The sequence below is a fragment of the Zootoca vivipara genome, chromosome 16 (assembly GCF_965207765.1).
Source record: "Zootoca vivipara chromosome 16, rZooViv2.hap1.1, whole genome shotgun sequence".
Taxonomy (NCBI): domain Eukaryota; kingdom Metazoa; phylum Chordata; class Lepidosauria; order Squamata; family Lacertidae; genus Zootoca; species Zootoca vivipara.
The window spans coordinates 14,138,831-14,153,941 of NC_142599.1; the positions used below are offsets into that span (position 1 = coordinate 14,138,831).

At 46.9% G+C, this 15,111-nt stretch overlaps 1 protein-coding gene across 1 annotated transcript in view; it reads left to right on the top strand.

Moving 5' to 3' along the window:
* Positions 1-15,111, top strand: part of SLC25A1 (solute carrier family 25 member 1) — a 52,252-nt gene that overhangs the window by 20,191 nt on the left and 16,950 nt on the right. Inside the window, exon 2 of the mRNA XM_035098027.3 lies at positions 10,631-10,738. Within this exon, the coding sequence (XP_034953918.1) occupies positions 10,631-10,738 (108 nt within the window). The remainder of the gene's footprint in view (positions 1-10,630; positions 10,739-15,111) is intronic.

Genomic DNA, 15,111 nt, shown 5'->3' on the forward strand with positions numbered 1-15,111 from the left:
CCCTCTTTGCCTCTCTCCTCTGCCATTCACATTTCAGAACATGTCCTGCTGTTTCAAAGGAGGTCCTCCAGACCTCTGGCCTGGCCCCTGCTCCGTTGGTCCCTTGAGATGTGTGATGGTGTAGAAATGCTCCTACACTATAAAGTTTTTAAAAAATAAAAATAACAGTAATGGCTCCAATCACTTTTGTCTCCCGCCCCGCCCATCACTTGCATTTGGCCCCCAGATGCTTGTTGAGAAGCGATGTGGCCCCTGAGCTGCAAAAAAATATTCCCCTACCACTGCATTGGTGGACCAACCCCCCCCCCCCACATGGGTCTTTGTGGGTAGTTAGCAGGAAATGTTGGAGGCAAGGAAGTGGTTTTCTCCATGAAAATTCTTGTAGTCAATTTTTTTTAATTCAGTTTTACATTACACATTTAAATTCAAACATTAGACATAACCATCAGCATTTAGGATCCCCTGACCCCTTAAACTCCCCTCCATCCTTCCATGCTTTCCATTTTTCAATCTTTTCCAACTGTACCACATATTTTCTCTATTTTTCTTAAATACCGGTCATCCATTTTTACTTTGGTTTTCAATGCATTACAAGCATTACTCAAATCCTGCAAAGTTTGTAGTTGATTACAGTGTTCTCTTAAGTAAATTGCAATTTATCCCCATTCCTTATTATAGTTCCTCTCTTCCTGATTTCTGATTTTCCCGGTCGTTTTCGCCATTTCATGGACCTTCTCCATGAAAATTCTGGTGTCCGCTGAGACGTTTTCCTTGCGAGTTGCTCTTGGCCACCACTTTTTTAAAAATAAAATAAAATAAACCCATGCTGCTAGCTCTCATGACTGCAGAGGCAGGCTTTGAAAACTGGGGCTGAAGTCTCTGCATGGGAATTGCTTCCCCGGCGCTGGTTGTGTCCCAAGTTCACACGGCAGTTTGCCAGCTGGAAAACGATTGCCAAATCGTGGCACTTCAGAAGAACTTTTCCTCCAAGCGAGAGGGGCAAGGTGCCGCAGTTGTGCTAAGAGTCTTCCGACCGGCGGGCACTGTGCCCAGCTGAATCATGTCAAGCCCTGTATAATCCCTTGCTTGGAGGAAGGAACGGCTTTTCACCTACCCAAAGCTCCCTGCTTGCACAGCTGAGATTTGAACAAGCCAGTTTTCAGCTGGGAGGACCCGAGAGCCTGACTCTCCCCTCGCCTTGATTTTCCTCTGTTGGGGGGGAAGCTTGCTTATTTTGAAGTCCACAAGATTTCTGCTCCTTGCCATTATTTAATTTGTCAGATTTACATCCACCACCACTCCTGGTGGTTTTTAATTGTTTATTTGATTAAGGCAGGGGTTCCCAAACTAAGGCCCGGGGGCCGAATGCGGCTCAGTCGCCTTCTAAATCCGGCCAACAGACGGTCCGCAAATCAGCTTGTTTTTACATGAGTAGAATGTGTCCTTTTATTTAAAATGCATCTCTGGGTTATTTGTGGGGCATAGGAATTCGTTCATATTTCCCCCCAAAAAATATAGTCCGGCCCCCCACAAGGTCTGAGGGACAGTGGACCGGCCCCCTGCTGAAAAAGTTTGCTGACCCCCGGATTAAAGTTTATAGAGAAAAACACAAAACTTAATATCTTTCCCTTTTTCTTACCCAAACGAAGACTTTGGTGAAACTCGGGAAATTAGAATATCGTCGAAAAGTGCATTTATTTCAGTAACGCAACTTAAAAGGTGAAACCAATATATGAGATAGGGGCATGACATGCAAAGCAAGGTATGTCAAGCCTTTATTTGTTGTCGTTGTAATTATTTGTCGTTAGGTGGGTCAATTATAAATGGAATGTAATTAATGAAATGTAATAGCGGTTTATTTTTGTATTATTGTAACTATTTGTTTTATTACTGTGGAATTTCCAAAAGAAAGCATTTGTAAAAACATAAATAAAAAATAAAAAAAATAAAAAGTTGCATTACTGAAATAAATGCACTTTTCGACGATATTCTAATTTTCCGAGTTTCACCTGTAGATCCGTGGTTCCTAATGTAGGGCACACACCCCCACACACAGGGGGGCAATTTGATTTTTAAGGGGGGCAATTTGAGAAAGAGTTATTAACAGTGAATGGTCTTTTAGGCTTCCTCCATGTGAATAGGAGTTTACTTTTTGAATAATAGGAATTATATGTCACAGGGGGTGGGTATCAGGATTCTAGAGATGCTTAGGTGGGGCATGGCCAAAAAAAGGTTGAGAACCATCGATCTAGATACAATAAAACATAAAAGGGGGGTAGGAGAGAGAAAGGTATAGAGGGGAGGGAGGGGAGAGAGAGAGAGAGAGAAAGAAAGAAAGAAAGAAAGAAAGAAAGAAAGAAAGAAAGAAAGAAAGAAAGAAAGAAAGAAAGAGAAAAGAAAAGAGAAAAGTGAAACCCGCTCTTCTCTAAAAGAAATATAAAATACCAGTTCTGGTGGTTTTCTTTCTAGGAAGTAATCTAAAAGTTTCCTTTGAGGAAGGGATGGGAAACCTGGACCCCCCCCCCCAAGCTAGTGTTGGAGCCCAGCTCCCATCCTCTTGTTGAAGTGCAGCAGGGATAATTCAGTTTAATTCTGTTAGTGCTAAAGTCAGCTAGCCCAAAGGTGGGGGCTGGTTGAAGTGTTGCTTAGCAACCAAGCTGAGGAGCACAATATTCAGCACATGATTGTGTCATTCTGAGGGAGTTTTCCCTCTCTATATTTGATTGACTGTCTTCCTGCTACGTGTAAGGCCTGGAGTAAGACAGACGATATTTCTCCCTTTCTCCTCAAATAATAAAATATTTTTGTTGAGTTTGTGAAAAACACACACACCAGTGCGATAGATCAGGGATGGGGAGTGTGAGGCCTGGAGGCTAAATGTCCCCCATGCCTCGTTTTCTGGACTCCATCTGTGCTGTTTAACTGACTTTGCTAACACAGCTCTGAGCACTGGCCATACTGATTGGAGCAGATGGTAGAGACCAATAGCATCTGGAGGGCCATAGGTTCTCTACCTTTGTTATACCGGCTGGGGCAACAATTGCCCTTCATAGCTGCCAAGTCTCCTGTATTCCCCGGGAAACCCCCGTTTTTCCGGCTGTCCCAGCCGAAAAAACGATTTTTTTTTTGTTTTCCCCCGGTTTATTCTGGCGCGGCGGCCATTTTGGAACTGGGCGGAGCATGCTGCTTTGCCCAGTTCCAAAATGGCTGCAGCGCGACTTCTGGCACAGCGGCCATTTTGGAACAGGGCAGAGCAGCATCAAAAGTAACTTCTGAGCATCCCCCGCCCAGTTCCAAAATGGCGGCAGCGCTACTTCCGGTCCAGTCCCTAATTTCTCAGGCCGGAACTTGGCAGCTATGTTGCCCTTGGCTCTTGACTTGTCCTCAAGGTGATCTTTGGTTCCATCCCTGCACAAAATATTTCAAGCAGGTGCTAATAACAGGGCGATATATCAATAATATCGTCCGAAACCAGTTTGAAGTCCATATAGTCGTACCGGTTTCATGATTTCTGACCTGGCTATTGATCACAAATCACGATGGGTGGATCTACACACAGGGGGGGGGGAACCCCCCGCTATAAATAAGTCGTGAATCAAATCATTATAACAAAAGAAAAAGAAAAAAACGCTATGTAAAATCGCATAGAAAAGGTTTTTTGCTCTACAGCGCCATCTGGTGTTGCATGTTTATAGCACATTCTAAAAATTGTTTTTTGACTAATGTAGCTGAGTCCTCTGTGTGTGTGTGTGTGTGCGCGCGCGCGCTGTACAAAAATTACAATGTGGGGAAAACCATGAAGCCAGCCAATGCTTCTCTCGATTCCTCCACCGGTTCAGCTTTCCCCAGCCTCGTGAAGGGGTGGGGGTGGGGCAGTGAATCACAAGAGCAGGCGCCGGCAAAAATCACGGTGCAGGAAAACCCGTGAAGCCAGCCAAAGCCTCTACATAGCTCCATGCTTATTCCAGGCACTGTGATATATCAGTATATTGTGATATTCCTAGGACTTTTAATCCTTCAAACACTTCTGCCTAGTTCGTGCTGATGTTCTCCTTTGGTTACAGAAATAAAAGTAAATAAATAAGCACTTCTCCGGTTCTGCATACACAGCCAGTCGGAAATGGATTTGAACTGTGGTCCTGGGATCCACATATTCCGACCACCTGCACTCATCAGTCTGGGATTTGTAGTAGCCAGAAGAGCTAAGATTTACTGATTTATGCAGTTCTGTTGCAAGAAGCATTTACTCAAGGCTGGGCTGTGTTGCCATAGTTCAGTTTTGCGCTTGCTGGAATATTGCACTCCAAAGCGTCAGCCTGAAGAAAGATCCTTTTGTTCAACCCACTCTGTGCAAGGCAGCGTCCAGCGGTTTCTTTCTCGGGGGGAGCTGAGAGTTGCTGAACAACAGCTCTGGGAGGCAGCAACACAATAGGGAAAGATTTAGCAGCTTAAAGTCAAAACCACCTATTGTTTCAGTCAAGCAGTGCTAAGGTCGGGCTGGGGCACACGCATTCTAATGTGTCAGCCAGGGCAGAATGTTATGTGGCCTTTCCCCTTAAAAAAAGAGCTAGAGAAAGATTCTAGTCCTCATGGTTGTATGCAAAAGGATCAAATTAAATGGGAATGTGAGAGGGGGTCCAGCTCAGTATTGGCAGCAGCTCTCTAGAGCAGGCATCCCCAAACTTCGGCCCTCCAGATGTTTTGGACTACAATTCCCATCATCCCTGACCACTGGTCCTCTTAGCTAGGGATCATGGGGGTTGTAGGCCAGAAAATCTGGAGGGCCGCAGTTTGGGGATGCCTGCTCTAGAGTAACAAACAGGGATATGTCAAGCATAGCTGCCAAGTTATCCCTTTTTTACAGGGATTTTCCCTTATGCTGAATAGGCTTCCTCGCGAGAAAAGGGAAAACTTGGCAGCTATGATGTCAAGGCATGAACGAGGGATGTTTTCTTTTGGGGGGAATAATTTGTATTAGATTTTTATCAAGAGAGATACAAAAATTATTATCAAATATCTTTTTGTTGTCCAGACTAAAACACTATAACCTAGTTAAAGTAAATACAGTACATAGATCCAGAGGGAAGGAAAGAAAAAAGAGGGGGAAAGAAAGAAAAATAAAGAGAGAGAGAGAAGAAAGATTAAAAGGGAGAGACGTGGGTCAAATTGAGATCCCTGGATGCCGGGTTGATGGCTGACATCTCTATCTGACAGGCCCCTCTAGCTTTCTTGAGCAGAAAAGCTCATTATTGCATCTATAGCCCACCTTTTTTCGGCAAGGAGCCCATGGTTCCTCACACCCCTCCTCAGTTAATCCCTACAACGACCCTGCAAGGTAGCCTAGGAGCCTGTGACTGACTCCAAGGTTCACCCAGTGAGCTATATGACCGAGTGGGGATTTGAACCCTCAGCTCCTAGGTCCTGGTCTGACACTCTAACCCAGGCATGCCCAACCTGCGGCCCTCCAGATGTTTTGGCCTACAACGCCCATGATCCCTAGCTAGCAGGACCAGTGGTCAGGGATGATGGGAATTGTAGTCCAAAACATCTGGAGGGCCGAAGTTTGGGCATGCCTGCTCTAACCAATACACCACACTGCCTTCCTAGAGTACTTCTGCTATGGGGCAGCTGTATAAATTAAGTAGGCAAATAAATATGTGGAAAGCAAAACGTCACTTAGAGCAGGATCTGAAATATTTTCCTCGAAGCTTGAATTTGTTTTATTTGGGGTTGTTCTGTTGGTGGTTTTAATGTGTTACGAACCTTTTTGACATTCCCCCCCCCCCTTTAAAATATAAAGCAGTCTAGAAATGAACGGAATAACAACAACAACAACAATTTCACTGCAAAAAATTAAATAAAAGGGTGGCTAGACCATACTGTCGAGAAATTCGTTAAGCGTGCGGCTATTTGCCCCATTCGTAAGTCGAAAAATTCGGTTGTCGAGTCGTTCGTAAGTCGAGGTACCACTGTATATCTGGGTTACTGACACTGTATTGGGCAGTTTGAAGAATCTTGCTTCTATGGTGTGAGAAGTAACTGAGCTGGCAAACTCCCAAAGGCCAGCCTTTTATATTTCCCTCCGTCAGACGGCGAGAACAAGGGCCAAGTTGGATCAATGCGGGGTTGTTTTTTTTCCCCAACCCGAAAATAATAGAGAGGCCTCACTTTGGAACCCTGTTGCCTTTTTAAGAATGGAAGAACCTTTTGAAAGCAGGCGTAATCTTTTGCTAGATCAGGTCAAGGAGACGGGAGAGCTCCCAGGCTTTTGGGGCGTGAGAAGAATCTGGAGGAGGAATGGGCGCTGTTTTATTCCGAGTGCACCCAGAACTAGTTTATCAGGTAACAGGATAAGCAGCCAGAGGCAAGCATACAAATAGACTTGTAGAAATCTCTTTAGTGAGAGGCGCCTTGAAATCTTGTTAAGGTTAGGGTAGCTAGGTGGCCTAATTCACAGGGGACCATCGTCCTTTTAAAGTGCTGCCCGGTTTAATTTTGAAAAATTAAATATTGTTATCATTCCTGTTCTGTGCTCCTGCAATTTTTTCTTTTTCTTTTTTTGCATTTGACTTTGTTCTGCGATATTTTTTTGGCATCATTCAGAGATTTCTTTCAGTTATGAATCACCATATTAAAAAATTAACGTAATAATAGTTCTTTTAATTGGGAGGGGGTGGCGCTGTGGGTTAAACCACAGAGTCTAGGGCTTGCTGATCAGAAGGTTGGCGGTTCGAATCCCTGCAACAGGGTGAGCTCCCGTTGCTCGGTCCCAGCTCCTGCTCACCTAGCAGTGCAAAAGCACATCAAAGTGCAAGTAGATAAATAGGGACCACTCCGGCGGGAAGGTAAACGGCGTTTCCGTGCGCTGCTCTGGTTCGCCAGAAGCAGCTTTGTCATGCTGGCCACATGACCTGGAAGCTGTCTGCGGACAAACGCCGGCTCCCTCGGCCTATAGAGCGAGATGAGCGCTGCAACCCCAGAGTCGGACACGACTGGACCTGATGGTCAGGGGCCCCTTTACCTTTACCTAGTTCTTTTAATTAGCTGATTCATAAATTATAAAAAGTGTCCTGGGGCACGATGGGCTCCCCAACCCCTTTTTCCGTTTTTTAAATGATAGTGTTTTGTGTAAACAGCTTAGGGATTTCACGCGTTAAGCGGCGTACGGATATTGAAAATAAATTAAAAGCGATCTCGCTTGCGTTTCCATGCCTGCACTAGGATTCTGGAAATGTAGTTGGTTCAGAGTGCAGAAATTCGTCAAGCGACAGCCTGTCCCCCTCACAGAGCTAAAATTCCCAACGTGGTTTCCTAAGAAATCCCATTTCTGTGTGAATTGTAGGTCTGTATTGGGACTGGGTGATCTCCCAAGAACTTTTAGTGCCCTGGACAAAAAACTCTGTGGTTCCCAGGGTTCTTGGAGGGAGGCTGTGGCTGTATGAAGCGGTATGATGCTGCTTTGAATATTCAGATGGGGGCCTCTTTCTGCCATCCTAAGCCACCTGAAATTCTCATTTCTGTAAACGCGCCATCTCTGGGATAGATCAGCTTGAAGAGCGTGAGACACGGAATCTCAGGGTCTTGGATTCGAGACTCACATTGGGCAAAGGGATGAGGAATGAATGAATCTTTATTTGCGTCAGCCATAGCAATAAAACAACAGTACAATATACAAAGAATAGAAATAAAAAGTCAATTATATAAAATACATTTTTACGGTTTTGAATCGATAGTCAAATAGTGGATCTTATTCTGATTGTCCCAGCTAAAAACCTTGCCACCTTTGCTGTCACTTGCTCATCTTGATCTGCCAAGAGAAAGGACACTGTGGCAGTGGCTGGGCGACACGGAATGGACAATAAAAGAGGGGTGATAATCTCATTCCTCAAGTCTTTATAAAGAGTGCAAGCCAGCAGGGCATGTGCCACCGATTCGGTACTGCCATCTCCACAGGGACATGAGCGTTTTTCGTGTGGAATTTGTTGGAATCGTCCCTCAAGTACAGCCATGGGCAATACCTTCAATCTTGCAAGGGTAAAAGCGTGTCTATATTTTGGAATTTGCTAGGTTATGCAAATAGGGTGCCAGAGAGTCGAAATGGGAAGGTGGCAAATAGTCATACCATGGGCAAAATTTCCTTCTTGTGGCCAAGTTGTTCTGACGCTCGATAACATTTAGGCGCTGACAAATTAGATTGCTTGCTTTACTAAAACCCAAAGTGAGTAGCTGTTGTGGTGATAAACCTCACAAGGGTGAGGTTTTTTATATACAGTTTTGATCCAGGCGCTCTTGTGACAATCTTGCAGCACTAGGGATATTAGACCGGGGGGATTTGAGTTTAGGCGAAGCCAATAGCTAAGTGTCCTACGCCAGATCCACATTGGGCAAAAGATTCCTGCATTGCAGGGGGTTGGACTAGATGACCACATGATCCCTTCCAACTCTGCAGTTCTATAACTTTTCCACCCACCCTCCCCTGTTAAAAATCTTTCAGCGGTTGTGTGGGCCATCTCTCAAAGTCTGGCACAGGAACAATCTGTGACGCTTTCAATGCCGGAAGCCAATCCCGGGGGGGGGGGCAATTCCTCATTTAACCAAATTTTTAGCATGCATGGAATATTTTCCCCTTTCGGGGACGCCGACAGCTTTGTCATCATCGTGAGACCTGAAAGCCTGCTCAGCTGATGCTGATGTGGATCCTGTTTCCTCCTAATTTCCTGGCCCCATGGCGTTTGACTGGGCATGCTCCTGTCCCAGCCAATGGCAACGGGGGAATGCCCCATGCTGAGTCATGCTTGGGTGGTGCGTTCCTCTTGGTGAATGATAGTAGGGGAAAGAATGACTCGGCCAGTTGACAGGGTCAGGGCATGAAGGCAGATTTTCATAGCCAGAGAGGGAGGTCAGGTTTCAGGAAGGTCTCTGTGTGTGGGCCAAGCAGCTGGAGATTAAAAATATAGCACATCAAAGCTGTTCAGATGCACAGGCTGCCGGATGCTCCTGGTTTTTGGAACATGACTGTGCTAAAAGTTATGAGGAGAGCTGTTTTCTTGCTGCTGAGAGGCAGTGGGGTCTAGCAGTCAGAGTTTTGCACTGGGGGTGGCAAAAGAGGCGGGTTCAAATCCCCACTCAGCCACGGAGCTCACTGGGCCAGTTTCGGACGAAATATAATTTATTATTTATACCCTGCCCATCTGGCTGGGTTTCCCCCCAGCCACTCTGGGCGGTTTCCAACAGAACACTAAAAACAGAAGAAAACTTCAAACATTAAAAACCTCCCGAAACAGGGCTGCCTTCAGATGTCTTCTAAAAGTCAGGTAGTTGTTTATTTCCTTGACATCTGATGGGAGGGCATTCCACAGGGCGGGCGCCACTACTGAGAAGGGCCTCTGCCTGGTTCCCTGTAACATCGCTTCTAGTGTCCGGGCTGAATGATGGGGGTGGAGACGCTCCTTCAGGTATACTGGGCCGAGGCCCTTTAGGGCTTTAAAGGTCAGCACCAACACTTTGAATTGTGCTCGGAAACGTATTGGGTGCCAACGTAGGTCTTTCAGGACCGGTGTTATGTGGTCTCGGCGGCCGCTCCCAGTCACCAGTCTAGCTGCCGCATTCTGGATTAATTGTAGTTTCCCGGTCACCTTCAAAGGTAGCCCGACGCAGAGCGCATTGCAGTAGTCCAAGCGGGAGATAACTAGAGTATGCACCACTCTGGCGAGACAGTCCACGGGCAGGTAGGGTCTCAGCCTGCATACCAGATGGAGCTGGTAGACAGCCACCCTGGACACAGAATTGACCTGTGCCTCCATAGACAGCTGAGAGTCCAAAATGACTCCCAGGCTGTGCACCTGGTCCTTCAGGGGTACAGTTACCCCATTCAGTTACCCACACCTGCCCGCCTCCTGTCCCCCACAAACAGTTCTTCTGTCTTGTCGTGATTCAGCCTAAATCTGTTAGCCGCCATCCATTTTCCAGAGAGTCCAGACACTCACTCTCTTTCTCTCTCCATGCCACTACAGGATGATATTCTTGGCTAATGCGTTTTGCAATCCTGTCTGATGTTTGCTTGCGAAAGCTGGAACTTTTGAGCAGGGGAGAGAGAGGTTGGGTTAGGTTAGAGGTGGCTGAAATGATAACTGATCACAAAGGATAGAAAATGCCTGGCAGCAGCTTACAACATCTGTAGGCGGGCGTGAAAACAGGCGAATGTCTCGTTAGGTGTTCTGCAACTAAGGAGGATTAATGCACACACACGTGAATCCTATAAAATTGAATGAGGGATCCTTTTTTATTTCCAACCACAGAGTGGTGTAAGAGTCAATCCCTCTTCAGGGGGAACTCTGTGAGAGAACTAGGCGTCTCCTAAAAACAATAAGCACTGAAGCTCACTGGGTGACCTCAGGCCAGTCACTTGATGAAAAACAATGGCCTCTGGTCTATTTTTTGGGAATCCCAGAACATGTTTAAGTTTTTACTCTTTCTCACTATACGTTGGAATCTACTCTGGATCAATATTGAGTAGAATTTCCATGACAGAGGTACGCTCACCCAGGCAGGAGGAGAGAAGAGTGTTGATGCCATTCTTTTGCAAATGGGGGTTGATTTTATTTCCGCTTTGCTTTATTTTCACCCCTAGGTGGCATCGCTGGCGGGATTGAGATTTGCATTACATTCCCCACAGAGTATGTGAAAACGCAGCTTCAGCTGGATGAGAAAGCAAACCCGCCTCGCTACAAAGGAATTGGTAAGTCTTCACCAGGCAGTAGGACCAGATCGGTCTCTCACCGATTCCCGCAAGCAAACCAAAACATGACCCTGGCCAGTCTGTTCTGAGAGGTGCCATGGGGGAAGAGCCACATTTTGCAGGTGGATGGATGTGTGGTTATTTACTTGGTTATTTAAACAATGAAATATTAGGTTATTGAGCTGGGATATGTACTCGCTTCGTGCAGCCCTTCAAGTAGGTGGGGGCACAAGCCCAGAAGCCAAAGTTAACCACAGTTTCCTGTTTACATGTGAACTGGGAAACTATGTGTGAGGGGGAAACAGTACAGAGAGCCCCCTCCCATCTTGAGGACCAGTTCGTCCAATAGCAGCAGAGCAAGCGGGGAGGGGGAAGAGTCCAGTGGGGAAGGAGGAAGTAGGAGACAGGGCTCTGGCAGGATAGCAGAGCCTCTGTTGCATGTGAGAGAGGAAGAGAGAGCGGGGGGGGGGAAAGGGGGGGAGAAGGAAAACATGGAAAGGAGACCCTTTTTCCCTCCGGTTCCGGAATTACGCAGGAGGAAACGCGGAAAGAGATTTGGGGTGCCCAGACTCTTATGTTGGAAGAAAACGCGGGAAGCGCCATTCCAGGGTTCTGACCCAGACTGAGAACATGTATCCTGTACAGCCCTAGCACTGTAAATAGCCTGCACACAATAAAAGCATGAAAAGGCAACGGTTTGGAGAGTCGTTACTCTAGAGTAGTCGCAGTGCCTCCTCTGTGACACTATGGTTCAGAGACTTTCAAAGAAGTGATGGTTAAACGTTGGCGTATGAATCCTGACTAGTTTAGAAGTTGTTAACCATAGTTTCCCAGTTCTAACTGTGGCTTCCTGGCTCTCTCACACAAGAATGGCTTGCATGAAAAGGGGAGCACAGTCTGGCTTATTAAGCCAGGATTCAACCATACAACCACAACCATTAGAGATTGTGGGTCTGTGTAGCTCAGGGCGGTCTCCCGTGGTTTGAAGTGCTTCTTTCAGGGTGACTGGTGCAGCACGAGAGGGTCTCTCTCGTCTCTGCTACCTGAAGGGACAGGGGTGGCACTGTGGTCTAAACCACTGAGCCTCTTGGGCTTGCCAATCAGAAGGTCGGCGGTTCGAATCCCAGCGACGGGGTGAGCTCCCTTTGCTTTGTCCCAGCTCCTGCCAACCTAGCAGTTCGAAAGCACGCCAGTGCAAGTAGATAATTAGGTACTGCTCCGGCGGGTAGGGGACCCAGGTGGCGCTGTGGTTAAACCACTGAGCCTAGGGCTTGCTGATCAGAAAGTCGGCGGTTCGAATCCCTGCGACGGGGTGAGCTCCCGTTGCTTGGTCCCAGCTCCTGCCCACCTAGCAGTTTGAAAGCACGCCAGTGCAAGTAGATAATTAGGTGCCGCTCTGGCGGGTAGGTAAACGGCATTTTCGTCACGGTGTCCTGTTGCGCCAGAAGTGGCTGGGACCAAGCAACTGCCAACCTTCCAATCAGCAAGACCTAGGCTCTGTGGTTTAACCCACAGCGCCACCCGCATCCCCTAATAATAATAATTAATAATTAATAAATAAATGCAAACAGATGCCCTACCACCGAGCTACAGCACTCAATAGGTACTGCAGTGTGAAAACAGGGTGGAAATGTCAGCATTATAATCGGGGAAACGGGTGTCTGAGTTCACCCACAGTCCCTGTGATGCCACATGTTAGAATCAGAAAAATCTGCATCAGCCACTAGCCATAGCAGTAAAATAAAATGTACTGAAGGTAGAGGTAAAAACTTCACTATAGAAAATACATTTTGGGGGTTTGCATCAAGAATCAAATCATATCTCAAATAATGAGATAATCAAATTATCTCATTAGACATGATAAATCTATCTTTAGCCATCTCACCCCTTGCTTTTCCTGTGGAACCAATCGCAGTAGTAAAGAGTCGTAAATTCTTCTTGCAAGACCAAATGCGGTCATAAACAGTCCGGTTTCCCACCACCCTTTTGAGTGGTGCCCCCCTCCCCACCCTCTCACTATATGTGGGGATCTGGTGACTTCTGCTTCAGTGTATCTGAAGAAGTGTGCATGCACACGAAAGCTCATACCAATGACAAACTTAATTGGTCTCTAAGGTGCTACTGGAAGGAATTTTTTTTATTTTGCTTCGACTACGGCATTCCAACATGGCTACCTACCTGCAAATAATAGATCTTGTTCTAATTGCCTCCACTAAAAACCTTGCCGTTTTTGCCGTCACCTGATCATCTTGATCTGCTAGAACAGGGATGTCCAACCGGTCGGTCGCGATCAACTTGTCGTTCCCTGGGAGGTTTTGGTTGATCGTGGGGTCTTTTTCCTTAGCTTCGGGTAAAGAGCATTCGGCCCTGCCCCCTTGCCCCATCCTGCATTCGTGCATGATTGCTAGAACGGAAGACAGAATTTTCTCTGTGAGGCCGATCGTCCCCTGAGCGATCTTATGGTGGGGGGAAAAAAGCTCAACAGCTTTGACCTGAAAACCCCCCCCCCCCCCAAAAAAGGGGGTAGATCACTGCCAGGTTTTTATCCCATGAGTAGATCCCAGTCTCTTGGGAGTTCGATGGCCCTGTGCTACGAAGAAAGGACACAGTAGCAATGGTTGAGGGACCCACCATGGACAATACTGGTAGTAGAGGGCTAATAACCTTAATCCTCAAATCTTTATAAACACATGCGCCACTGACTCAATACTGCCATCTTCACAGGGACATAATCTCTTTTCCACTGGATTTTTTATTATTTTTTTGGAAATTGACCCTCAGGTACAACCAAATCTTGCGAAAGTGAAAGCGCCTCTGTATTTTGGAATTCTTTAAATTTTGCAAATAGGGTGCCCAAGTGTCAAAATGACTATGTGGAAAATAATCATGTTGTTGTTGTTTAGTCGTTTAGTCGTGTCCAACTCTTCGTGACCCCATGGACTAGAGCACGCCAGGCACTCCTGTCTTGCACTGCCTCCCGCAGTTTGGTCAGACTCATGTTCGTAGCTTCGAGAACACTGTCCAACCATCTCGTCCTCTGTCGTCCCCTTCTCCTAGTGCCCTCCATCTTTCCCAACATCAGGGTCTTTTCCAGGGAGTCTTCTCTTCTCATGAGGTGGCCATAAGTATTGGAGCCTCAGCTTCACGATCTGTCCTTCCAGTGAGCACTCAGGGCTGATTTCCTTCAGAATGGATAGGTTTGATCTTCTTGCAGTCCGTGGGACTCTCAAGAGTCTCCTCCAGCACCATAATTCAAAAGCATCAATTCTTCGGCGATCAGCCTTCTTTATGGTCCATATCATGGAAAATAAAATCATATGGTTTTAAAACCATATGGTTCTTTATGGTCCATATCATGGAAAATAATCATACCATGGGCAAAATTTCCTTATTGGACGCCACATGCCGTGGTGGTGGTGGTGGGGAGGTGTTTCCCACCCCCTCCCTTATTTATCTAGCCCAAGGAAACAAAGCCCTTCAAGGACCACCCTGTCCCTCGTGACATTCACTGGTGGCATGCAATGTGGCTGCCCAGTTGAGCCTGGCGGATGTCCCCTCAGCCCCCCCCCCCCGCCCCTTATTATAGCCTTGAGCTCTGACTGTTCTACCATACGATAGCAAGAAGGAAAGGAGCGACGGGGGGAAACTCGTGTGCCGCAGGCAGTGGCTCGATGACTCATCGCCTAGCCTGTTTGCCCGGCTGACTCGCTAAGGAGGTTGGCGGCATTCCAGCCCGGCTGGAGCATGCCAGATTTGCAACCGATGAGACACGCTGTGCTGCAGAACCCCCTTAGTTGCTTGGCACCGACTTCACTCTGCAGGTAGCAGCGGCACAGGGGCTGGTTGTACCCGGAGTCAGGGCAAGGATAGGGAGAGTCGTGCGGGAAGGCTTGAGAGCTGTGTGCCCACGTTAAATTTGTGCATGGAGAAAGGGGCCATTGAAGTGGGCTTTGTGCCGTTCTGGTGTCGCGCTGCTCTTAATGTGACATCCTCTCTCCCCGTCCCTCTTGACGTAGCCAAAAAACACATGGTTTAAAAGCAAAGGCTCGAGGGTAGCCAAGGATACGGAGCACTTCTGATTTGGCAGGAGAAACACTCGGCTCCCCTTGTAGGTCATCACAGGAGAGGCTGCTGAGTTTTCGGCCTGGCATGGCCTGCTTTGCAAACTCTCCTCCTTGACCACCCTGCAGAGAGCTAGTGGGCCGAAGCAGTAGAAGCTGGTTTATATCAGGTCAGACTCTTTGTCCACCTAGTTGTGGTCCAAACCACTGAGTCTCTTCGGCTTGCCGATTGGAAGGTCGGCGGTTCGAATCCCTGCAACAGAGTTATTATTATTAATAATAATAATTTGTTGTTGTTTAGTCGTTTAGTCG